This window comes from Tiliqua scincoides, chromosome 2, assembly GCF_035046505.1.
Source record: "Tiliqua scincoides isolate rTilSci1 chromosome 2, rTilSci1.hap2, whole genome shotgun sequence".
Taxonomy (NCBI): domain Eukaryota; kingdom Metazoa; phylum Chordata; class Lepidosauria; order Squamata; family Scincidae; genus Tiliqua; species Tiliqua scincoides.
The window spans coordinates 162,028,495-162,054,435 of NC_089822.1; the positions used below are offsets into that span (position 1 = coordinate 162,028,495).

At 43.4% G+C, this 25,941-nt stretch overlaps 2 protein-coding genes across 4 annotated transcripts in view; one reads left to right on the forward strand and one right to left on the reverse strand.

Annotated features, from left to right (window-relative positions):
- The window catches only part of TBCD (tubulin folding cofactor D), a 166,445-nt gene extending 150,736 nt beyond the window's left edge, over positions 1-15,709 (forward strand). For both annotated transcript variants that reach the window (XM_066618583.1, XM_066618584.1), the window contains exons 34-41: positions 961-1,082; positions 6,380-6,457; positions 9,438-9,527; positions 10,747-10,834; positions 11,754-11,863; positions 12,817-12,901; positions 14,171-14,221; positions 15,370-15,709. In XM_066618583.1, coding sequence (XP_066474680.1) covers positions 961-1,082; positions 6,380-6,457; positions 9,438-9,527; positions 10,747-10,834; positions 11,754-11,863; positions 12,817-12,901; positions 14,171-14,182 — 585 coding nt within the window. In that variant the 3' untranslated portion in view covers positions 14,183-14,221; positions 15,370-15,709. The remainder of the gene's footprint in view (positions 1-960; positions 1,083-6,379; positions 6,458-9,437; positions 9,528-10,746; positions 10,835-11,753; positions 11,864-12,816; positions 12,902-14,170; positions 14,222-15,369) is intronic.
- A 178-nt stretch (positions 15,710-15,887) lies between these two features.
- B3GNTL1 (UDP-GlcNAc:betaGal beta-1,3-N-acetylglucosaminyltransferase like 1) overlaps positions 15,888-25,941 on the reverse strand; it is a 228,675-nt gene continuing 218,621 nt past the window's right edge. For both annotated transcript variants that reach the window (XM_066618586.1, XM_066618585.1), the window contains one exon: positions 15,888-17,247. In XM_066618586.1, the coding sequence (XP_066474683.1) occupies positions 17,167-17,247 (81 nt within the window). In that variant the 3' untranslated portion in view covers positions 15,888-17,166. The remainder of the gene's footprint in view (positions 17,248-25,941) is intronic.

Genomic DNA, 25,941 nt, shown 5'->3' on the forward strand with positions numbered 1-25,941 from the left:
ATTTGGTTGGCTGCTAATCCAGGATGCTAGACTAGGTGGATCTGCTCTGCCCTTACATGCTAGAAATACAGCAGACTTACCTGCTATTAGAGGCAGCATCCTCAGCACATTCTTACGCTGACGTATCGGAGCAACTGGCTCGACTGAAGGCAAGTCATTCTTGCTCTGATGCACTCTAAATGTGAATCTGTTGTGCTGATGTGAATGAAGTGTGCTCTCAAATTTAATTCAGAAAAAAAATGTCTGGCAGTTTTCAGAAGTCAGGGAGACAGGGAAACACTTGTCTAGTTTAGTTCTATAATATTGACAGAACCACAAAAACGACATTACAGAAATGGAATTATTTTAAATCTAAACTTATCTCGCTTAACGAGAAATTTCAAGTGGATTGTGACAAGCTCCAAGACTGGGGAAATGAACAAGAAAATAGCAAATGAAGTTCAGTGTAAATAAGTGTTAAATGATACACATTGAGCAAAAGAATCCTGTTTCACATATATACTGATGAGTCCAAAATGGGCACTCTAATCAAGACATAGGTCCATCACTGGCTATTAGTCTTGATGGCTTTGTGGAACTGCTATGTTCAGAGACAGTGTATCTCAGCAATACCATATGCTGAAAGGAGCAGCCACAGGCCTTTGTGCTGTACATCTGGAATTCCAAACAGCATTGGTTGACTTCTGTAAAAATCAGTATTGGAATTGATGGACCTTTTGTCTCATCCAGCAGGCCTCTTATGTTCTTACAGCCTTAGTTATTTGAATACTAAGTTATACAGGAAATCTAATTGCCTTTTCTGTTGTCTGCTGTTCATGCAGAATTCCTGATCATTAACGGGGGGACAGCATTTGCTTTTTGAGGTTTTAGATACTCAGTGAAAGTTGGAAATAACTGTCACATAGAGAAATCCTTCTTCATTGCCAAGAGTGATTTACTGGGAATTGTTCTCTCTTTCAGGTGCGCTGTTCATCCCAGAGCCTGCTTGACTATCTGAAGAGAATTCAGAGTGATGTGGCAGCCATGAGCAGCTTTTGTGAAACACTGCAGCAGGTCTTTGAGAACAATCTGCTGAATGACAGGTAACCTGTTTCTTTCTGTAGAGGGTGTTTAGATAAATGGCCATGCTAGACATATTCCTGAGGTGTTGTCATGGGCAAGCACTCCTCACCTGAGGACCATTCCACTCCGCTTTCCCCTAAATGACAGCCATCTGGGTTCTCTGAGACTTAGCTAGGAATCAACCTGTCACATACTGCATTATGTCAAGAGCTCTGGGTCATGTATCACACATAGCATTCTCCCCTAAGATGTGTTAAGAAAATTTCTAAACTGCTGTTGAACAAATAAAGTTCACAAAGTGGTTTACATAGCAAAATAAATAAGGAATGCCTGTCTGGCATCACCAGGAAAACAGCTTTGACTGAAATCTTTCTAGATCCCCACTGGGTTTAGCTCACCTCTGACAGTAGTCTAGTCAGCCCACTAGACTTGGAAGTGATAAATTTAAAGGTCTGTTAGTTTCAAGCTTGCTTATCAGAACTTGGGAGCTAGTCTCTCTAAAATAGGATAAAAGAAAACTGACTAGCTAATTTATATTGTTAATTCAATTTATAATTTAGCAGTACGTTATACTGCAAGATGCCAGCCAAGTCGGGATGAAACCTTCCAGCCAGGACAGGGTTAATTCCTAGGAAAATATTCCTTTCTGGCATCAGGGAATGCTGACTTCTTTCTGTCAGATGTTTTTACTTGGAAACTATTTTGAATTTCTTTTGAACTTTCCATCTCATCTTATATAGAATTTGATTGTCTTTCCCTGTTCTACTTTTATTTCCAATAACCCTTTTCTTTGTTTTTGATTAAACAAACCTACCTGGTTCTTTTTCACCTAAACAGCAACTTTGCCTCTCTGTCTCCTAAAGCCTTACTCAGCTGTCCTGAGAGGCTGAAGGGAGAGAGAGGAAGTGCAGTTCAGAAGGACCATTGGATGCTCCCCACTCCTTCCCTCCCTACACACACATCACTAACTCAGTCTGAAGTGCTGTTGCTAAGAAAAAGGTTTGCAACAGGACCTAAACTAGTAGTTCCCAAACATATCCTGGTCACGGTGCCCCTCTTTCACAGTACTATTTTGGTGACACTGCACAGTGGGAGGACAAGACAGCCACCAGCACTCCCCTGAGATTGCATGTGCAATCTCTGTCAAGATGCAGACTGATGGGGAAATGCAGGTGGAAGAACCATACTTGGATTGTGTTTAGTTTAGGTTAAATTCTAAGCCTTTTGGGTCAGGGAGCCACTTACAGCCCAATCCTGAGCTGCCCGGGGCGCCCAGGCTCAGCGGCACCGAGAACAGCTGCCGCTGGATCCTGAGCGCCCCAGGCTACCACGGGGGGGGGGGGGTGCCTCAGGAGAGGGGGACTTTTGTCCCCTTCTCCCGGGTAAGGGAAGCAGCTCCGCAATGGGGCTACTCACTTTACCACCAACCAAAAGGTCGGCGTAAGATAAAGGTGCTCATGTAGGGCGCAGAGCCCTCCATGAGTGCCTTGGATCCTGCGGACCTGCCTCCCTCCCTCCCCCAGGCATGCCTCCAGCCTGCCCCCCTCCCCACATCATGCCTCCATGTCATGCCTGCCCCGTTCTCTCTCCACCCCCCACCGGCTACCCCCTCCCCGGAATGCCTCCTCCCTGCTCCATCTCCGCCCCCGCTTACCGTGCCATGGCTTGGCGGTCTGGAAGACCACCAAGCCGCGGAGGCTGTGCAACCGCCCCGCGCTAGCCCAGCACTGGCTGGTGCTGGTCTAGCACAGGCAGGCGCCCGGCATTGAGGCGCCGCCAAACACAGGATTGGGCTCTTAGTTACTGGAATTTCTCTGTAAACCACTTTTAAGCTTTTTGTGTTAAAAAAAATTAAATATTCTTAATAATCTTACCGTATTTTTCGCTCCATAAGACGCACCTGACCATAAGACGCACCTAGTTTTTAGAGGAGGAAAACAAGGAAAAAAATATTCTGAACCAAATAGTGTAATAAAATATTTAATAAACTATAACAGAACAACATTTGAACCATGTAAAGTGAACAGCAGTCAACAGTGGCATTAAGAACCATTATCACTGTCATTAACAAATGGAGAGACTTAAAGGTTTGAGTACTCTAGTTTTCTGGAAACCCCAAGAACTCATCATCGCTAGAGTCAGAATTTATGAAGCTCACAAAAGCAGGTGCACACAAATAGGGGATCACATTATCTTTCTGCTGCAGTGATGTTCTGCCAAATTCCAAACCACTGGGCCTCGTGCCCGCTTAAGGCTGATCAGTCCCCCTTGTGCAGCTCACCAGTGCAGCAAGCAAAAGTGAGTCCAGTTCCAGTCCATAGATGCCAAGTAAATCAGTCCCATCAATCAGAGTTACCAAATCAGAGTCCAGAGCCAATAAGCCAAATTACAGTCCAAGGTCAGGTTCCAGGTAGGTCAGTCAAATCCATCAGGGTATCCAAGTCCAGTCAAAATCCACAGTCAGATTCCAAATTCAATAAACCCAGTCAGTCTCCTCTCCTACCTCCAACCTGCATTCCTTCAAAACCCACAAACCCTTTCTGCCTCTGGTACTCCTTATATCCCTGAGGGCCCTATTGCCTTCCAGTGGCTGCAGCTGTGCAGCACACTCTGCTGGATGCCCAGGCCTTACCCTTAAAGGGGCCACTGCTGACACCACATCTACCTCCTCACCAGATCTTCCTCGATTCCAATACAAGGGGGGGGGGGGAGCAGATCTCTATACAGACCAGTGGAAAGGTGTGGGGAAGGGAAGATCTCTGTATAGACATCACAGCAAGACCAGTGCAAAACCCCTTGCACACAGAACCAACAGATGGAAGTGGGGGGGGGGAGCGGATCTCCATACATACCAGTTGAAAAGCAGGGGAAAGGTGTGGGGAAGGGAAGATCTCTGTATAGACATCACAGCAAGACCAGTGCAAAAGCCCTTGCACACAGAACCAACAGATGGAAGTGGGGGGGGGGCAGCTCTCCATACATACCAGTGCAAAAGCAGGGGAAAGGTGTGAGGGAGGGAAGATCTCTGTATAGACATCACAGCAAGACCAGTGCAAAACCCCTTGCACACAGAACCACACAGAACCGTCAGGTGCTCACTCCCTGGGCTCCCTGGACTCACTCCCTAGGCTCCCTCCCTGGGCTCACAAGCCTGCCAGGGGCTCACTCCTAGGGATGCTTGGACAGGAGAGAAGCCTGCGATTGACTCATTTCCCCTGGAGATCAACTGGTAGCTCTCAATCGACATAATGAGCACCCCTGCTCTAGGGGCTTGCTCAGTAAGACTGCCACCCCACCCACGCTTTCCTGGGAGTGAGCCCCAGTGACTCTGAGACTTACTTCTGAGTAGACAGGAGGGCTTGCTCAGCAAGACTGCCATCCCACCCACACTTTCCTGGGAAGGCGAGCAGAGCAGAGCGGGCAGGGGGCGGGGCCAGGGCGGATTTTTTTTTTTTGCAGTATTCGCTCCATAAGATGCACACACTTTTTCCCCCACTTTTTTTTGGGGGGGAGTGCGTCTTATGGAGCGAAAAATACGGTAATCATAATACTGCTAGTAACACTGATGGAGTTTAAAAGCCAAGTAATGGAAGGAGCCTCTTTGCACCCTAGTGGAGAGTTAATTATGGCACCCTTGTTTTTGTCCAGGCATCCATGGCCTCTAGGTGCTACTGGGTGGCATTTTGTAATACCAAGGGCAACCCAACCAGCTGGCCTTGCTCATGTCATTACCAAACTGCCAGGTTCTTGAGCTCCACACTACCTGGAGCTTGAATGAGAGTTGCACAGCCGAGCAGCCATGCACCTTAGAGGAAACACTACTTGTAACAGCTAAGTATGACCCAGTGATGCATTTAACTTTAATGCACAATGGGGCACTTATATGCTGATGGATTTTGAGCTGTTTATGATGGATCATCAGATGGATCAGGACTGAGAGCTTAGGGTGCTAGTGGACAGCTCTGTGAAAGTGTCAACCCAGTGTGCAGTGGCTGTGAAGAAGGCCGTCTATGCTCAGGATAATTAGAAAAGGAATTGAGAATAAAATGACCAGTATTATTATGCTTTTGTACAAATTGATGTTAAGGCCACATCTGGAGTATTGTGTATAGTTCTGGTCACCACATCTCAACGACACAGGTGGGACCTTGGTATCCACTGATTTGGCATCCACTGATCTTCACCACTGATACTAGGGTCCACCTTTAAATGCCTTGTCACAAGGAAAAAAAAGCATCAAAATCCAGTTTCCTACCTTTGCGCTGTTAAACCGCACTGATTGCAAGCTTTTCAGTGTTAATGATAGCTTTAAAGACCCACTTCTGCATTTCTTGCTCCTCTATTGTCGCTCCAGAATACATTGGTATAGATGCTGTACTGTATTCAGCCAGTAGAATTATTTCATTAGATTCCATTATTCACCCCATCTAGTGGCTAAATGTAGTATAACGTCTATACCAATGCATTCTGGGGCAACAATGGAGGACCAAGATACCTGGAAGTGGGTCTTTAAAGCTATTTTTCCACTGATTTGGTATTTACTGATTTTTTTAATCCACTGAGGGTTCCAGAACAGAACCCAGGGGATAATGAGGCACGACTTGCATTGTGGAGCTGGAAAAGTTGCAGAAGAGAACAACCAAAATAATTAGGAGGCTGAGGCACTTCCATTATGAAGAAAGGCTACAGCGTTTGGGGCTCTTCAATCTAGAAAGAAGGTGCCTAAGAGAGGAAATGACTGAGACATATAAAAGTATGCAAAGTGGATAGAGAGGATTGAGGAACATTCTTTTCCCTCTCACACAACACCAGAACCAAGGAACATCCACTAAACTTGAGAGGTGGAAGAGTAAGAACATACAAAAGGAAATTTACCTAGCAAGTGTTTAATCTGAAAACTCCTTGCCACAGGATGTGGTGATGGCATCTGGCCTAGATGCATTTAAAAGGGAATGGGACAGTTTTATGGAGAAGAAATCCATCACAGGTTTCAAGCCATGATGATTGTATGCAATCTCTGGATTTTAGAAGTAGCCCAACTCTGAATGCCAAATGCAAGGGAGTAGCAACAGGATACAGGTAATGTGTTGCCTTGAGTGCTCACTGAGACCTTTGGTGGACCACTGTGAGATACAGGAAGCTGGACTAGATCCAGCAGGATAGTTCTTATGTTTTTAACTTTAGTTTGTAGGGAAAGTTCATAGGGACAGGAATACTTATTATCATCCAATTGCTATCTTGATTATTTCTTGTGAAGTCAACCCTGAGTCATTCAGTTGTTGACCTGATTTATCTTTTAATATGCTTTCATTGCTAGGGTTTCAGTACCACTTCTGAAGATGCTGGACCAGATGTTGGCTAATGGCTGCTTTGATGCTTTCCTCACAGAAGACAAGTAAGTGGTTATTGGCAGATGGTGAATCTTTCTTCCCTTTGCTGGGGGAGAAAGAGAGAGAGAGAAAGAGAGCTGCATTCACCCTTATTTATATTACTAGCAAAAGAAAATGTTGAAACCCAAATAAAATTTCCTATTTCTTGAGTTGAGTTGTGAGTTCTGTTTGCAACCGACTCAGTAAACAAACCTGTTTGGAAAGCTTCTGCCTTTGTAGGTGCATCTCCTGCAATGTAAATTTGGCAACATTATCACTTTTGTTTCCCAGCAGTGGCCTGATTCCAAAGGGCCTGCTGTCTGCATTTGTAAAAGCTTAGATAAGGGAAGTCTGCTTGAGGAATATCCAGATCTGAAATCTTTATTCTGGGTAGTGTTTCCAGTGCTAGGATTGTGCCTAGTGATTGATGAACATCAAGTCAGTGCATTTCTTGGCATCTGACTTTCTGATATAGTGTCATCTGGCATTAAACAAAACAAAAAGCAAGTTCCTATATGGTGACAGCTCAGAAGCCCTGCCTAACTTGCTGTGGTTCCCCCATACATCTCTATCTGCTACTCTGTCTTATCTCCATGCCATGGCTCAGGGGAGCATACTTGTTGGTCCTATCAAATATCTCTGGTAACCGCATGTAGCACAATAACTACATTTAAGAAATCAAACTCTAGCTGCAACATCTGATGCACTTATAATTCTTCCACCTCTCCCAAAGCATCCAATAACTTGCCTGCCAGCAACCCAATAACTCACAACCTTTCCAGATTTTGTGACAAGGTTGTCATAAATTGTCATAAATTATGAAACGGTGTATAATTAGTGCAGTAATGATAATGTGACTCGAATGAAGCGTAAGAGCAAATCTGGATGCCTGGTGTGATGTTGAAAATTTTGAGTGGATGCAGGATCTGGTCCTCAAATACTAACAGTTTACCTATGAAATTCCAATAATAATCTGCTGTGAGGGCAATCTCTATGTAGGAATAATTCCAATGTACTGTAGCATTTTGTACCTTATCTCAGCAAAACTGCCTGATCAGTTTCCCTGTTTGATATCTGAGAATCAAGATTATAAAATTCCTGTTATTGCAGAAATAAAATACTTGCTACTAGAACTAGGGTCTTGTCCAATGCATTTGTTTCATACTCCAAAGTATTTATGCATGGGAGTCTCCTAGAGGATATGGTTTCCCAAATTACATAAGTTATTCCCAAATAACAAATTATTTGTTTTCCAAGAAAGCCATTTGTTTGAAGATTCAGTAATGTGCCCATCAGATGAAGCCTGTCACTAGAGATTTTAAACAACTTGCAGTGCAACCCTATGCATGTCTATGCAGAAAAATTGTGTTCAATAGGGCTTACTTCCAGGAAAGTGGGAATAGAATTGCAGCTTTGGTGGTTCTTTGGCTTTACCTATAGATCAGGGGTGCCCAAGCCCTGGGGCCACTTGCGGCTCTCGGGGGCTCCCAATCAGGCCCTTGGGGAGCCTCCAGTCTCCAATGAACCTCTGGCCCTCCAGAGACTTGCTGGAGCCGATGCTGGCCCGATGCAACTGCTCTCAGCATGAGGACAACTGTTTGACCTCTCACCTGAGCTGTGGGATAAGGGCTTCCTCCACTACTTGCTGTTTCACGTCTGTGATGCAGCAGTGGCAGTGAAGGAAAGGCTGGTCTTGCTTTGTGCAAGGCCTTTTATAGGCCTTGAGCTAATGCAAGACCTTCATTCATTCATATAAGTTCCATCTCTAATAAATTCATTTATGTAAATTTATTCAAATTTTAAATGTAAATTAATTCTTCTTTTTCCTGGCCCCTGACACAGTGTCAGAGAGATGATGTGGCCCTCCTGCCAAAATGTTTGGACACCCCTGCTATAGATGGATCAATTTTTAGTTCCTCTTCAGACTGTCTTGCCCTTGATTTAAGGACCACCATGAGTGATGCTATGGTTGATCCGGCTAAAATGCAGCTCACCTTTTAGAAAAAGTTCCATTTTCAGGAACACGTGGCCCTATTTGCATAACACAGAGCCTTTAGGCAGATCCCTTTTCCCCTGGCGCTGATCTTGTTTCTACTGGAGTGCTGCCATACAGGAGAAGGAATTTTCTCAATTTCCTTTGGAGAGGTTGTGCTATTTGAGATCAGCGTAGGTTAGAGTTAGTTATTGCAAATGTTGAATTGGCAGATGACAGAAAGCAAAGCAGGTCTATTTCAAATGCAGAATCCTACACATAAGACTACATGTACTAAATTTTTTCCAGATGCTCAACTGCAATTGGCCTCTTTGCTGAATGCCTGTATTGTCATTTCCTTTGGATATCACACCTCATTCCCCATATTGCCATTGTCCTGTGCTGAAAAGCAACAAGCACCCCTGTAACTGAATTAATCTCTAATAAATTCCATCCTGTCTGTGAACAGTAATAATTGTGAAGAAAGTGAACCAGGCAAGAAACAAATAATGCAGGGAACATTCTCCTTTCCTCCCTTACAGTGTTGGGGTATGTTTTCTTGGGCGTAGTTTGCACACTTGCAAGCTTGTGTAGTTTTTATCTTCTCCTGCAAGGAGAATTTGAATAAGTCTTCACCACAAAATATGCATGCATTTTGTTGGGTCAGCTTTTGCTGGGAAAAGACCAACCAAGTTTTTGAGTTACATGAAAAATGTTTAGGCAAAATCTAAACATAACAAAATCTTAATTATATACAAAGCTTCCATGTATCTTGAGTTATGCCATGTTGACCCAGTATGGGATTTCTGAGCTATGGTAATTGTAGCCAAAGCTACAATTCTCTTCCTACTTTCAGTTCCAGAGATGGCTCTCATATAATCAAGGACAAGGGTAAGTCAAGTGCAATGCTGCTGTAATTTGCAGTATGGTGGGTCCTGGCAACTACTGTAATGCCAAGTACATTTCACTGCATGTAGAGAATTGTTCATCTCTGAAAAACAGATTGCTAAAAACTTCTTTTCAATTTTTTTCAGCCACCCCTTTCCCATGAAGTTACTTACACTTACTAAAGAAGAGAGCAGGAAATCTAAAGATATTCAAAAACTCCGCTCCAGCATTGCAGTGTAAGTTGGGAACGTAAGAAAGGGGGGAATGAGCAAATAGTGGGCATAATTAAACCAGTGTGCTGAGGAAGGACTTGTAGGATTTCCAAAGTTCAGTAGCGTAATCTGCATGAAAATGGAAAAATGCAGAGATTTTGCCATGTGTGTTCTATAAAAAGGGGCATAATATTGGTATCATAGTGAATATAGGAGATCTTTGTAAAATAAATACCACTAACTAGATCATCCACACACTATTGGTATATATCCTAAACTTTATAAAACTGTAGCACAGTTTGGATGTTGATATTTCAGATAAACTGATATGGACATAAGAAGCTGCGTTATACTAAACGAGATAATTTGTCAGTCTGGATCAGTATTATCTACCCTGGATTTCAGACAGGCATTTTTTCCCAGGTCTGCTTGAGTTGAACCTGGGACCTTCTGCATTCAAAACATGCACTCTACCACTGAGTTACAACCCTCCCCCATCTCCTCATTAGCTTTATGGGGAGTCAGTGGGTTAGAAATGAAATTCATAAGTAACGGAAGCGTTTGGGGCAGGATGAGTGTGTGTGCACATGAAAGAAAGATGTGACTGGAATTCCTAGACTTTTGCTAATGGTCTGTGTATTTTAGAAAAATGTTTTTCTAAAGCTTCTTGCATATAACACATTTAATATAGCAACACAGTACTTGGGATATATATCAGATACAATTGTAGAAGTAGGCAGCACTTCGGAATGGAGGACTTGTAAGAAGTATCTAATCTTGAAAGTGTAAAAAAAGTATTGACTACTCTTAGAAACAAGAAGTGAGATGGGGTGAAGCTGGGCAGATGCATTAAGGAACTTCAGTTTCAAAAAATTGATCCAGTGTCATCCATTCACTTTTTTTGCCTCAAGTATGTAGGCTATAAATAAGCAATAATATCCAAGTAAACCCCACTGGTAAACACTGGTCTTTCTGGTATGCAAGAGAGCCTTATTCAGTTTGTGGTATCAGAAAAACATGTTAAATCGTTATCTGTTAATGTGTAAACACTCTTATTTGGCACATTCCACTGTAAGAAGGGTTTCTCTGATTATTTTTCATGTCTTGTTCAAATTGTGCTGCCGCAATTAAAAATGAAGTGCTTCTCTGTACTGTAGAGTTGATGTTGGACTTGATTGTAAATGTGTGTCTGTGACAGTATTTCAAATGACATCTATGGATGAGATGATACTTATTTTTGTAGGTTTTGTGGCCTGATTCAGTTTCCAGGTGATATGAGAAAGAAAGTGTTATTTCAGCTCTTCCTTCTTCTTTGCCACCCATTTCCTATTGTAAGTATTGGAGGTTAGAGATTTTTGTCATCTGTATAGATTGTGGAGAAGCTGCTAGATATTATAGGCTTAAAGTAGCTGTTCCCAAACTCACTGGGAGAATTTGGGCCACTGTAAGTCCTTGCAGCAGAGGGAAGGGGGTGGCGCTGGTGCAGGGGACATCGGAGCTAATTTTAGCTTTACCAAGGCCCGCAGATATCCTCCAGAGGGTACGGAAAGCTTGTGGGGCCCTTGGCAAGCCTCCCCACACCTTAGAATTGTTGAAAAAATGCTCATGTGACCTACTTCCAGTTTTCATCTTGAAACTGGAAGTGGTCACACGAGCATTTTCTAACAATTCTAAGGTGCGGGGAGGCTTGTTGACTGCCCCGCAGGCTTCCGCTACCCTCTGAAAGGCATCTGTGGGCCTTGGTAAGTCTAAAATTAGCCCTGATGTCCCCAGCGCCAGTGTGATGCAGAAGTACTGGCACTGCTGATAAGGTCGCCCCGCCTTTAAGGTGCAGGGTCAGAGCTTCTCAGGCTTGAACCTCTGGCTTAAAGGATGCCTAGAAGACAACTTTTCCCCTCACATAATATTTTAACAGAAAATGACTGTTTTCTTCCTTGTATATTGCTATTAGTACTTCTTACCTGGATCCTGTTGTTCAAAACACAGAATTGTCCAGCTTTAAAATTTATCTTAGATATGCGTGGACTTCCCAGTTCAGAGACGGACCATTTGCCTGTTTAAATTCTATGCTACCATGCTGGTTGGCTGCTCCACAGTACTCTGATGTTCAGAATATGAAGCAAAGTTCTACTAGGTGTTCTGTAATTAATGGCTCCAACTCTGAGCTTTATTCAAAGATTTAGTTAGCCAAATGTGAGAATTGCTTTCTCTTTTGAGCAGCTGAAACATTCTCCTTTTTTCTGCTTCTAGATAAGACAGACAACTGCCAGTCAGATCTATGAAATGCTAATAACCTATAGTGATATTGCCAATCCTGATGTTATAGAGGAAGTTATGACGATTCTAAGTGACACTAACTGGTGAGTTAACCCCAATCACACTTGTAACTTGGTGCTTGAACCCTGCCCCCGCCACAAGTGTTGATTATTCCAGATAGTTACATGTTGTAATGGGGACCTGAGAAGTTTTAAGCAAAACAAAAGTGGCACCAAGCTGAAATATAAACACGTTCAAAGAGTGAAATAGGCAAGCAGAGATACGCACTTTCAGTTACTTCTATCTCATGGATCATACCTAGAGGTGTTCGTTTCTGGTGAGTAGGGTATGATTACAGCCTACATCTTACTGAACACATGGGGTTACTTCTGAGTAAAATAACACTGTTTTCAAACATCTCTCAAACTACTTAAGTTAGCAAACTTGCCCTTATGGGATTTTATCTGAGTATGATGGGTGTCAGGGGTCAAGCCCTTGTCCTTACCTGGCTGCAGACCAGGGGCAGAACTGTCTGGCCACGGCCACCACCGCCTCTCCAGCTGACCAAGCAAGACTCAGGGCAGCTGGGTGGGAGAGACTGCCGCCCCAGAGCTCACCTGACCAGAGCAGTGAGCAGGGCCGGGTCACCATTAACCACCAGAGAGGAGGGAAGCAGGCCAGGGTCAGGGCCCCTTTAAGCCTAGAGAGGGAGGAAGGGGAGGAGCCGAGGGTGTGGCTGGGGAGGATAAAAGCAGGGAAGCCTGAGATGACAGGCAGTTGCCCCTGCCTGAAGACCAAGGGCCTCAGGTCCTGTCTCCAGGGAGGAGGACAAGGGTGTCGTGAACCCCCTCCCCCTGGGGCTTCCCCTGCAAGGAACCCCAGAGAGGTGGACACCCCACCCAGATGTCCAAAGAGACCATCCAGCTGACCCTTGGCACCCTGCTGGGTGACCCCCCCCCTTTTGGGGCACCCCTCACACTGGGATAAGTGCTTTTAGATGAAACCCTAAATCTATTAAGCTAACTTTATTCTTGATGCTGTTTTCCCCTCCAAATAGGGATGCAGAATTGTCATATATAAGGAAGCAACGTAACTACCTTTGTGATTTAATGGAAGTGCCCAAACCACAGCTAGTAACCAAGGTAAAGTTCTTAAGGATCCATTTAACTCATCCTAAATGTGTTTTGGGATTGTTTCAGAAATGATTTATGCATGCTGCATATTCAGCAGACTCTAAGATTTTAGGCTATGATATTCAGGGTTGAGCTCCAAGCCCAGACCTCTTCAAAACGTGCATAAGTAGAACTGCCAAAACGCAAGTGCTTTATAATTCCCTCCTATCCCAGTCTGTTGAAAACTTTCCAGACTTCTGGTGGTCAGCTACCAGACAGGGAGCATGAATTAATAGAGTGCAGCTGGCTGTAAAAGTGGGCCTAATGGAAACGAGTGATTAGAATTTCCACTCTGAATTTTACAGGAAAATGTAGCATCCCTCTCTTGGTCTCAACTTTTCATATGGGAAATTATGCAGAACAAGGAAAGGTTAAGTGATTCTTTATTCCTGTTTAATTTCTAGAACTCTAAGTAGATTTAAACTGTGATTGTGGGTAAAGCCAAATTTCAGCAATGAATTAGTTTAGCACTCTGCTAACTCAATATTTTAATCTAAAATAAGATAGTATGAACATTGCAACAAATCGCCTTCCACTTAAAACAAAGAAGCGTATTACATTCCATTAAGAGTTTCTTCCTGCATTAGAGAGCTTGGAAAGTTCTAAGAGCAACTGCAGTTACATTCTTCTTATAGGGCTTTTTTGCAAAGTGGTCCCTAGGAGGGCAAGATGGGCTGGTTTCAGGCTTGTAGAATTATTTTTTTAATTAAAACCTTGAGATTCACTCACTAGAGCCAGCTACAAAAGAGACTCTGGGCAGAACTAAGCAGACCCCATATCCCATGAGTCCTATATGAGCTCTCCTCTAGTGCTATCCCCCTAAGTCAGGTACATGCATGGAAGGGAAGCATGCCTGCTGGTCACACTCTCTGTAGGGCATCATGCGGTTGGCATTGTGCAGACAAGCACCACGTGTGGTATGTGGCTAGCCAGCATGCTCATCTGTTTCCCTCCTGAAAGCTATCCACATATGGCATGATGTCTGAAGGTGGCTTCAGATAACCTATAGACAGGAACAAATCTAGAGAGTTACTGCAGAGCAGGGATTCTACTTTGTTCTCTGTTCCAGAGCTGAGCTTATGAGAGCCTTCTCACACAGACATCTTCTCCTGAATGTTTCCTCTAAGGTGTCTTCGTTTTAGCAGCATAACTTGTGGGGGACAACACCTTTTTGTTGGCATTGAACAACTGGGAATCAGAAACTTGTGCAGATCTTATTGCTGCCTTCCTCTGTTTTAGGGTACTGGCTGAACATAGCGGTATCGACCCGCAGTGCTTGAGTGATGTAAGGTAGGTCTGCAAGAACACATGTGACACGAGACAGTAGATTGTCAACAGCAATTATAGGGCAAGCTCCAGTGCTGGGCCCGCAGTAATGATCGCAGACATGCCTTATGGCACACTTGCAACAGTGTGCACCAGCCGTCAGCCAGCACACAGGGCTCTGGCTTGGGCCCAAATTCTTGTGCATATTAGCTGTAGCATCCCCCAAAATGTACACTTGTTTGTTTTCTGCTTTCCTTCCCCTTTCACTTACTGATAAGTGATGACTGGGTAACAATTCGAAAGAAAATCTTCTTGATAATATTTACTAGAACAAGAATTGCTGAGTCCTAAAAGCTGTTTTGTATTTCCTGGCTATCAAAAGATTTGCAAGTGGTTTCATGGCTCTCAGCTTGAAGAGTGACAGCCACATCTGCAGCTCTTTGTACTCTAGCTGAAGGCTTCACTCGCCACAAGTTGAAGGAATTTTCACAGCAGTTAGATTCCCTACTAACCTATTTTTCAGAGGGGACATATGAAAATATGTGGCACTATCCAGCTTGAAGAGCTCATGTTTCACAAGGGCAGAGAGAGAAACACACTATGCCTTGTTAAAGCCAGGAAAATACATCTGAAGTGTGTTTCTTTTACCAAGCCTCTTGAACTTGAGTCACCTTTTGGGGAAGAAAAAAGCTTACGGTTGAATCCATAAAATAAACTTGTATTCATGAAAGTCATTCTTGTCTTGCTATAATGCTGAGAATCGGTCAGAATGAAGTAACTAGCAATTTAAAAAGAAAACAGTTCATAAAAATGGGTTTTTGTTCTGGGTATGTAAAGACCTGCTACATGAGGGAACAAGTACGGCTCCCAGTAACCTGAGTATAACCCCTGTGCACTGTCCCAGCCACATCTACACAATGGAAGGGTGCATACAAGGCACTCATTATCTGCAGGTAAAACAACATGTGTTGGATCGTGACAATTGTAATTCCTCCAGTGTCCTTTCACAAGGAAACATCCGTTATCTATGAATTTAAAATGAAGATATAAAACAAGTTAAATGGTTCATTTATCCCCATGGATTGGTGTTGCTTTTATTTGGATATTAAATGAACTCTTACAGCATGCCATAAAGTTAATCATCTGCTTTATTCATTTTTTTTTTTTTACAGAACATCAAACTGAAAACCCCCATTGCTGTTGCAAACAAACATTATTGGGACTTGCTTGCTTACAGGAAGCAGCCAATATATATTTATATATATGTTCTGAACAAGCTAAGAAGTAAAACTAATAGTGCATGTCTGTTCTTTCTAGAAACTCTGTATATGAAAGATGGTTTTCAGTCACACCGTGATATAAAACGCCTCGTTGTGCATACCCCCTAAATCTATAACCACAAGATGGCAGTTTGGCCACATTTTCTTCCCTTGTCTTTCAAATTCTGTAGGATTGCTGATTGTGTGTGTTCCCTGCTCAAAATTGAATTAAAATATCTCTTGGAAAGTTTAAGACATGACTGTATGTTTTTGTATGTTATACCTGCCCCGGCCATTAGCTTAGCCCACACTGAAATATTTCACACATTAGTGAGGCACTTCAGATATGCATCCTGTAGCATGTTCTGTAAGAAGAGTCAGTCTACAACTCCAGTTGTTGTGCACACAAAGTTGGCAGTTTGCTCTTTAGCAAAAAAAAAAAAAAAAAAATGGGGTGGAGAGGGAAAGAGGGAAAAGGCCAAAAACATGTTTTCGTCTATCTGCCATACTAATACGTATAGCGACACAGTGATGTTCAGGAAAGGGACTATTGATGTTTTTGGCATATGTGAAGGACATCAAAAACAAAGGGATCATAACCTAAATTCAATGTGTGATTGTTTTAACTGGAAAACTGAACGCATGCCACCTTTATAAACAGGAAGTACAACTGACTAACCTGACTGTAAACCTAGTTCTGTTTCATTTTCCACCATGGTTGTTTGGATGCTTTTTGTATGCTTTGATTGACACTATATGAACTGTGTTGAGATGGTCTTGAGCACTTAGTGCTTTGTTGGGTACTCATTGCTACTAGTCCACTAGTAGGATTAAACAGTTCATATTACCATAGCGGACCTTGGTACTATGACAGAGAAGGGTATCTTAAATAACAATATACTGACTATAGGAGGAAAATAAGCATTGAGGTGACTGGTTTCAAAAATCTCTGTATAAACTGTACTTTAATTTTTAAACTTTTTTCATGCTAGAGTTAACCTATCTCAGGTTTAAGGCTCCTTAATCTCTAAATATGAATGCATCAGAGCAAGGATTTTACTTCAGAAAAGCTCAGCTGTTCTTGCCAATGCTGAGAAAAGTGCAGGGCCCAAACCACTTCTAGATCCAATGTCTATAAAGCACCTTCCATAATGTTTACATCTTCCCTCTGAAAGACATCACAAATGGAATCGGCTATATGATCCCTACAGTGCTAGCTTTAGCACATGTTGGGCTGGCAGCATAGACACATGCAATATTTTTGGGGCCGGGATGGCCTGAAATACAGGGCAACACTTTTACAATAGAGAGGCAACTGGTAAACTAAATCATAAGAGAATTGTCCCTTTAAACAGGGAAGGAGTGAGTGATAGCCCAGACCAGACCAAACTGCAGTAGGGAAAGGGACAGCCATGAGGAAGGTGGAGGGGGGTGGGGGGGAGGAAAGGTGGGGAAACTGAGGCTAAGTAATTGAACTGAGGTTTTTTAAAAATGTGTACACCATCAAACAAGCCAGGCTATTTTATCTCAGCCATCAAAATTGACCACTCAAATTGCCAATCAACAGTGTAAATGTTTGATAACTTTTTCCTTAACCTGTACCAATTACATTGGTTCCTATAGGAAAAGTAGTTTAAATTTACACACACACGTGCTAGTTTCTGAGAATGTAACCTCTGTGTACACGGAGAGGTGTGTGTCCCACAAGCATCAGTTGAAATGATGATAATCTACACCTTCTTTCAGGTTCAGCAGGTTGAGGTTTTCCTCAAACTGTCCTCCTGTCAGATCCTGTAGGATGAAAGAAAAAGATCATTTGAGTGATTTGTTTGACTAAAAGACATGCCATCACTGAGATCCAAAGATATCCCAGTCCTTGCTAGTGTTAAAAGAAACCAGGCTGAGATTGCAATATTTGGGGTGGTAGGTATTCAGCAGTTAATTCCTCAGTATCCTTTTGTACAGGATTTGTTTCAGGTTGGACTAAGAAGCAATTCATGCTTTGGTCTCATTGCCATGCCATCCTTCCCTTTACCCTCTGTCCTTGCCTCATAACTTTGTGGGCCATCTGGACTGAGACATAACGTGATCTCAGCACATATACTGCTGGTGCTATATAGACACCATTTAGTCACAGCAACAGTTGTCAATTGTACTAAGGTCATCATATGTAGGATTGTCTTTTGGCATGTTAAACCCAGATGAGCAAGAAGCTTTATTAAAATTGTGTTTAGGTTGGCCATCACAAATCTGGAGTGTAAAGTCCATCAGTGTAAGTCGCACAAAAAACACAAGTTACAGTACCTAAAAGTTTGATGCACATTGCCATTTACTTTTCTTTTGAATGTGAAAGGGCCAGCAGCAGGCCTTAGCAAACAAGCATGGTTACAAAAGTAACTGGCATGAAATCCAATCATAGCCATTAATTAGGGATGATCGAGATCCATCATTTCTCCAGCATGGACTGGGTTTTCCTTGCAGCCTTCATGTAGGAGGGAGTTGATACACAATCCTAGACTTGTCAGGAATGTGCAACATCACCCAGCGCCTTAGAGCTTGCTGTAATTTGAATCATTCTAATCAGGCTCCCACCCTTCTGAATGACTCATGAGGCTCCCATCTGTGTAGACAGAATACTCAAGAGTGGGTGCTGAGGCCTCTTATGAACCATCATATACTGGATAGCAGCAGCAGCCCTTGCATATATGTGTTGGGCACAGTAGGTTTCTAGGGGCACAATCCTTTATTTTTTAAAAAATTTTTTAAATATTTTTCAAAAACAAATATAAACAAACACACAACACAAAAAACAAAACAAAAAACATAACACACAAACAGGGTGCAGGATATCATATCATCATATATCGCTAAAACTAATAAATCATTACATATCTTAATCAATTTCCTCTTCTAAATTTACCTCTTAATATCATTTTTCATTCATCATTCATCTGTCCTATCATATCAAATTATATATATAATACAATCATCTAAATGCCCTATCATATATTTCTAAAACTTCATTTTCAACCAAACATAAAAAGGTTTCCATTGCTCAATTTGTGTTGGTGATCCAAAATTTCTGAAAGTCTTTCCATTTCCACCACATTCATTATTTTCTCTTTCTCTTCTTCCTCACTCTCCATGGAACATATCTCAAAATTTTAACTTTATTGTCATCCGCTATCCATTCCTTTTCCCGTGAGGCCTTCAGTAATTTATCTCTGTAAACGGTTCTGATGAATTTCACATAAGTTTCTCTTGGTAATTCGTGTTTTCTCAGATAAAAAGTGCTCACTCTTCTCACTGGATCCAGTTCTTCTCCATCGATGTATCAATCCCTTCTAATAATAATCTGGCAATCTGTCGTGACATATCTTCTCCCTTCTCTTCTGGTATATTTTGTATCCTCACCCTTCAGACTTTTGCTGTTTTAGCCCCCATCTTTGTTAATGTTCTTTAAGACCACTAGATGTTCTCAGTGTATTATCTTCCTTGCTCCACTTATAAACACAAATTCAGTTCTTGCAATGTTTTTTTAAATCCACTAGATGTCACTGGTACACTGTTCTTGTTTTATTTTTGTTTCTTATCTACTGTGTTTATACTTGTAGCCTTGGCAACCGCAATCCTCAATATGCAAGAATGTCAAAACATCCAGCCACACTCCCAAACGATAGTAGCAAACGCTCCAATGCACAAACTTTATCCAAGGACAGTTAATTTATAATCCACCAAAAGTCAAAGTTGTAATTATATTTTTCAGATAACCATAACAAGCTTGGTAAATCTCTTCTACGATTTCTCCTCACACCAATAAACAGCTGGGGGAAAATCTCCCCCCTCCTCTTCTTCTCATGGCAAAAAAGAACCAAATCAGGCAATCAAATTACTCAGTTCACGCCAGGCATACACAAACGGAATAACACTTACTTAAGTCTTTCAACGTCTTTCCCTGCAGGGGCCTTCAGCTTGATTCAAAATGAATTCTTCACCATTGCTGCCAAGACGGCAGAAACTCTTGGGAAAGCCCCCTGGCCAGGCTTTATCTCCTCAGGAATCATGCCATCACATGGAGAAGTTTGTCTCTCTTGACAAACAATCCTCGGATCTCCTCGGATTTGCAGTTTTTGGGGAAAAACAGAGCGCCTTTCAAGAGCCAGAGAAAAGCATGTCTGCTCAGTGCTGGCTGGCCTCTCTCCCCCTCTAGGGGTACAATCCTAACCAAGTTTCAAGCACCAAGATAAGAGCAATACAGCTCTGAGATAAGAGAACAAACTGCCTTACCTTAAGGAGGCCTCCGTAACTGCCCCCCAACTGCAGGATGCAGCACATGCCCCACTGGCACAGCTATGCCAGTGCCAGAAAGTTGGTTAGGATTGTGCCCTAGGTCAGATAACAGTACAAAGTGGTGGGAGGATGGAAACAACTGCATAGGGATCACCTGCTTAATAGTGGCAAGCTCTCCAGCTCATCTTTGGCCAGAAGGTGGCCAACAGAAACCTTGATGACAGCAAGAACAACAGTGTGCATAATTGGAGCAGGGTAAACAATGACCAGAAGTGAAGGCAAAGAATACAGAAACTGGAGTTTAAAAACTTAGAGCTGAGAGGATAATGTGCTAAAGTAAGGTGAAAGAAAAACTTTATCCTCAGTGTAGATATTAGACTCTGAAACATTAACAAGGGGAGAAGATGAGAGAGACATACCTCACTGCCCTATACTGCACTATGGATGAGGAGGCAAAATGTTTCTAAACATGAGGTCTAGACGCGCTTGAAGAAAACCCTGACAGCAATATTATGTTTTTTAAAATGCATTTCATGCAACTCGAACAAACAGATGACAACACAGTACAGATTTGGTGGATTTTGCGTAATGAATGGCTTCTCCATGGTGAGAAAACTTTCATCAAGTAACTGGAAAATTAAGTGGTTACAGGGGATTCCTCTAGATCCTATTACTGAACAAAGAGCGACATGACGGCTACTTGCCTGTCTTGCACGGTGGAGAGCAATAAGATGTCTCCCATGCCCACCCCACCCCCCTTTGTGATTTAGAATGATGTCACCTGCATTTCAGCATTTCTTTTGAGCCTTTAATATTACAGTAGTCTTAAATCCATGTTTTCAGTGGGATTAGTCTCAAACAATACTCCGGGATTTAGAACACTAAGAAGAAAGAAGCCTTTGCCTTTGTGCAGAAACCGAAGATAGTCCTAGATCTGTATAAGTATATAGGTGAAGCTGTTCCCAAGCGTTCAAAGTACTTCACCTGTACATTTTCTCAGTAACCCTTACCATCACACGGCAAGCCAGTATTATTCCACCTTTATAGAAGTTCAGAGCTAAACTGAGCCTTAACCCAAGCACACACCCTTGGGCCATGCCAAACATGGCCAGTATTTAACAATGCTTTCATTGGAGAGTGTATTGCAAAAGGAAACCTGCTGCCTTTGTCACATTTCTCAAAACACACTTTGGTTTAAATGTGACCAGGACAACAGACTTTGTAACTTTGCAAAGAGCTAGAATGATTGGGGGCTTATTACATCTCTGCTGTCTGAGGACACCTCTAGCAAACTGCTTCTGTGTGATCTATAGCATTGAAATGACATAAGTGTGTAAAAGACACTTTTTTTAGGCCTGTCTGGTGCCATTCCAGCCACTCCCCACCATCTCTGCACACAAGCCTATTGTGGTCAAGGTGATGCATCAAGGATGCACAAGGGTGGGGCTCTTCAGTCCAGCTCCTTGGTGCCTTCAGAAGGGAAACATTTGCTGTTGCAATGGCAAGTATTAATAATAATAATAATAATAATAATAATAATAATAATAATAATATACAGTATTTATATACCGCCTTTCTTGGTCTTTATTCAAGACTTTATTCAAGGCGGTTTACACAGGCAGGCTTATTAAATCCACGCAGGGATTTTTACAAATTGAAAGAAGGTTCTCTCTTTCAAGAACCACCACATTCAAGATGTTACACTCCGATCTGGTTTAACATTCTGGCCTCCATCCTCCCACGCTCCGAGCAGATGGAACAGCTCAGCTGCAGCTTGCCGGCTGCTTCAAGGTCACACGGTGCCGGTGGCCTCGAACTGGCGACCTTGTGGATGTTAATCTTCAGGCAAATGGAGGCTCTACCCTCTAGACCAGACCTCCTGCCCAATAGTTTCACTATTAACTGAAATCCAACCTCCTTCACATGTGTTAATTTGTTGCTAGCTGATTGCTTTTTCATTTTTTTGAACTTCCCACCATCTCCATAATATCTAGTACAGTGGTTCTCAAATGTAGGGAGAGTTTTATCCCTAAGTAAGCCTTTGCAGGGGAGAGGCTAGTGAAACGACACAATTCCCAGGACTGTGTCACTAATGGGTGAAAGGGGACTATTTTTAACTTACTGAGGTCCGCTGGCAGCTGCAGGAGTTGCGGGGAACCTCCGCAGGGCTCCCTGATGCTTAGAACGTTGACGTAGAATGTTGAGAAAAACCGGTCGTTAAGTACATCCTGGTTGCTTGGTGACCGGGTTTTTCTCAACATTCTACGTCAACATTGTAAGCATCAGGGAGCCCTGCAGAGAGCTGCTCGGGGCTCCCTGCAACTTCTGCAGCTGCCAGCAGCCCTCAGTAAGTAAAAATAGCCCCCTTTCGCCCCCGTTAGCAACATGATCCTGGGGATCATGTCACTATCTTCCTTTCCCCGCCCCTTAAAGGGATGGGGGAAGCTTTACACAAGCTTGTGGGTTGCGACTCACCAGTTTGAGAACCCTGATCTAGTAGATAAAACTGTGTCTTGATGATTATCTGCATTTCCTGCCAATGACATGAAGTAGGGGAACTACAGCGCAGTGAACCATCACAGTATTTAGTTCTTCTAAATATTACAGACCAGGAAGGGAACACTAGTCATGTGGCCAAGGCTGCACGTAAAAGCCTCACATTTAGAATGGCAACATTTCAATTTGGTCTTCAGACCAGTAGATATTGCTTAGAATGTCACATGAAATGAAAGCTCAGGGTTTCCAGCCATTGGATCCTAAGTCTGTGAAAACCACCAGCACAGGCAGATCATTTTGAGACAAGGGGCTGTCCATCAACTACTCTCTTCTTGCATATATATACACACATGATATCAGGTTCCATCCCTAGTATTTTGTTTCCCAACCAATTGATTTCCTCTGTATTTAAGATATGTACCCCTGTTACTTTTATTTGGTGCTGAATGCCTGCCAGGAGAGCAGGGACCAGACCAGTAACATGGCTACTATATGGACTGCTGGCAAGAAGCCTCAGATTCACAGACCAGGAAGTATAAAAGACAAAGGCAGCACCCAGCAGGACTCCTCAACTAGCAAAGAAGTATCCCTTGGCGAGTTCACCCAACCTATGGAGAAAAGAATCTATAAAAACCCTGGGTGCTAGAGCCTTGTGTTCTACCTCTCACTCCCCTTGACTTCATCCTGGCTGATCTGCATCTTGGAATCTCTGCTGGTGCTGCACTAAGCTGCCACCATAGAAAAACCACTGCATGCCAGCTGGTCCCTAGGGTTGATAGCAACTTGCACACCCCTTTCTTCTCAGCCTCTCTCAATCTCTCTCTTCAAGCACAACTGAATCTGCTGAGCCAACCCAGGCTGGCCAGCTAACCTTTGTGAGCCAGCACTGGCATACCTGGGTGGCAGAGCCATCTACTGCCCTCCCTGTTGCCCTTCTCCCCATTTCTTTTCAGAGCAGCAGAAGCCAGCAGCAGCCCCATCGGCTTTGGGAAAAAAAGTTAAAGAGGCAGCTGTTTGGAGTGGATGATACTGACCAGCTGCCCTTTTCCAGAGAGGCAGAAGCTGGCAGCTCCAGTTTCCATCATTTTTAAAAAAAGAAAGTGGCTGGGCGGCCAGCAGTAATTGTGGTGACATCATCACATCACCGCAATCACTGCTGAAACTCAAGTATAAGTCGACCTCACAGATAAGCAGAGGGCAGGTTTTGAGTCATAAATCATGGAATTTTCTATGACCCTTGGATAAGTCAGGGGCTAAACTTAGGGGGGGTGTCTGACTCAGTGGCATGCGAAGGCCATTTGGCAACCAGGGCCCATAAATTTTTGGCATGTCCCATACAATGAAATAAAAATTAAATAATATATTCTACAATTAATTCAAATATATTATTAAGAAGCATTAATACACTGTCAATCTCTTGCTATGAAATTCAGCATGCTCTGACCTCACAATTTATCTCCATTTTTGACTATTGAAAGAGGGCGAGGTGAAGGAAGACCACTGGAAATAGGCAAGAATTAGCAGCCATCAAAGCACCTATTCCACCTAAAGGAATTATTCTCTCTCCTGCCGCTTTCAAACCTTAATGTGTTATTAGTAAGGATCAAGAAAATACTCAGAGATAATTTCTCAAGCATAAGATTATTCACACACACCCCTGGTGGTTAATGTAGCATCAAAAGCCTTTAGGAACACATATACAAGAATTTAATTTAAAATACCCATATTATAATAAACAACAGACAACTAGCAAGGCTGCAAGAACACAACTAGTAAAAAGCCAAAGTGTGAAGTTCAATAAAGCAAGCCAATAAGATTATTCACACACAACCCCAAGTGGGGGGGTGGGGACCTCAGGGATGGCAGTTAATCCCTTACTTCTCCCCCAGGAGGGTTTCGGTGGCTCCTGCATGGGCACAGAACACTGCAATGGGATCTCAGAGGCAGCTAAACTTTGCTGCATAAATGCCTGATTGCCTGTGGATACTGCAGAAGCAAGCAGGCTCTCCTCAAAGCTTACACATAAGCAGCAGTTGCAAGTGCTTTATAGCTCCTGCCAGCATGCAGCTAAGATCTCTGGCTAAAATATCTGTTGCTGCAGAATAATTCTACTTTAAATTCTATTCTCTGCTTTTCCTGTGTTTTGCATCTTTGCAAGGTCTTTTCCACACACAGGGAGATTGCTTTTCTCTCTCTCTTTCACAGATGCTCCCCCCCCCCCCACATACACAAATGCAGGGATTTCCCCCCTCCAGTTCAACTTCATTGGTGGGGATAGGGGGAAATCAGGCTAGCAAGGAGGTTTGCAACAAGCTTTGTAAGGGAGAGATTGAAGTGTGACTGTATACAGTAAAGGGGGGGAGGTGGAGAGGAAAACAAGAAGAGGGAATAGACTAGGAGCCCAATCCTAGGCATGCCTACTTGGAAGCAAGTCCCTTAATAGTCAATGAGGCTTACTCCCATGACCTTAACTGTTTTAAGTGCTCTCGCACTCGCTTGTGCTCGCTCTCTCTCGCTCTCTCTCTCACACACACATATACACACTTTTCCTTTTATAAAAGTTAACTCTTCCTCTCCCCCCCCCCCAGTACAACTTCATCAGTGGTGAATGATTACGGGGAGAGGGCTTGAGAAACAAAGGTACAGTCTTCTGCAGGCTGCCGCTCTCTCTCTCCTATTTTTTTTTAAAAGATCACTCTCCCCCCTTCCCCCACCCTGTCCAGCTTCATCTGTGAGGAGATGGGAAGGGGGTTAGCAAGTTGGGCTTTCCAAGGGAGTGCTTGAAGTTTATATACAGCAGGAAGGGGGGGCGAAGGGGGAACAAGAAGGAAAGAGAAGATGGACTCAGCTGTTTCAAAAGACTGCTTCTCACACCCCCTCCCACACAGCTCATTGTCTCCTGCGCTCCTGCTCTGTCTTGGGTGCCTGATGCCTCCATGGGCGCTGGTGCTGAGCGAGGGGGGGCTGCTGATGGCTGCAGTGGCAGATGCCCCTGTTCTGTCCTGCCCTGCCCAGCCCAGCACATCGAGCTCCTGCAGCTGGGCAACAGCCTGAAGGAGCACGTGGAGTGCACGTCTGCAGAGAGCACTTTATTTCTCGTCCCACGTTTGCTCCCTCCCTCGCTCCCTCCCTCCTCCCACAATAGAGATTGGCTGGCTGGCTCACTCGCTTCCCTCCACCCTCGATGCTTGCATGCCCTGGAGATAAGGCGAGGCAATGATTCAGGCTGCATTTCTGGAAAGAAATTTTTCACCTTATAGGCGAGTATCTACGGTACTTCCCAGGTGACGCACTTGCGGTCCTGACTCAGGCGGCAAGAAAGCCAGGACTGCAACTGTGGGCCAATTCACTACACACCACTCCCCACTGGGACAGCAGCTTTGGCCTGCTTGCCCTGCATCCTTCATTAATTAAAGGCTATTGCTGATTGGATGTGAGGGCTTCTTCATAGCTCCTTCATCTGTCAGACCCCTGGCTTTTACTGAGGGCAGTTTGCTTGGTCAAGCTCCCTTGCCACCATGGACCTTTACAACACAACATGCTCAAGCCCTGCAGAAAATGGATTGGTAACCTTGGTGTAGCCTCGCCAAAGACCCACCAACCTTCCTCTATCTTTCCTTGTCTGCCTCAAGTTACTCATACTGGCTACATGCTTGTTGTCTCCCTCTGTGTGTGTATATGAGTAAATTTAGTCCACTT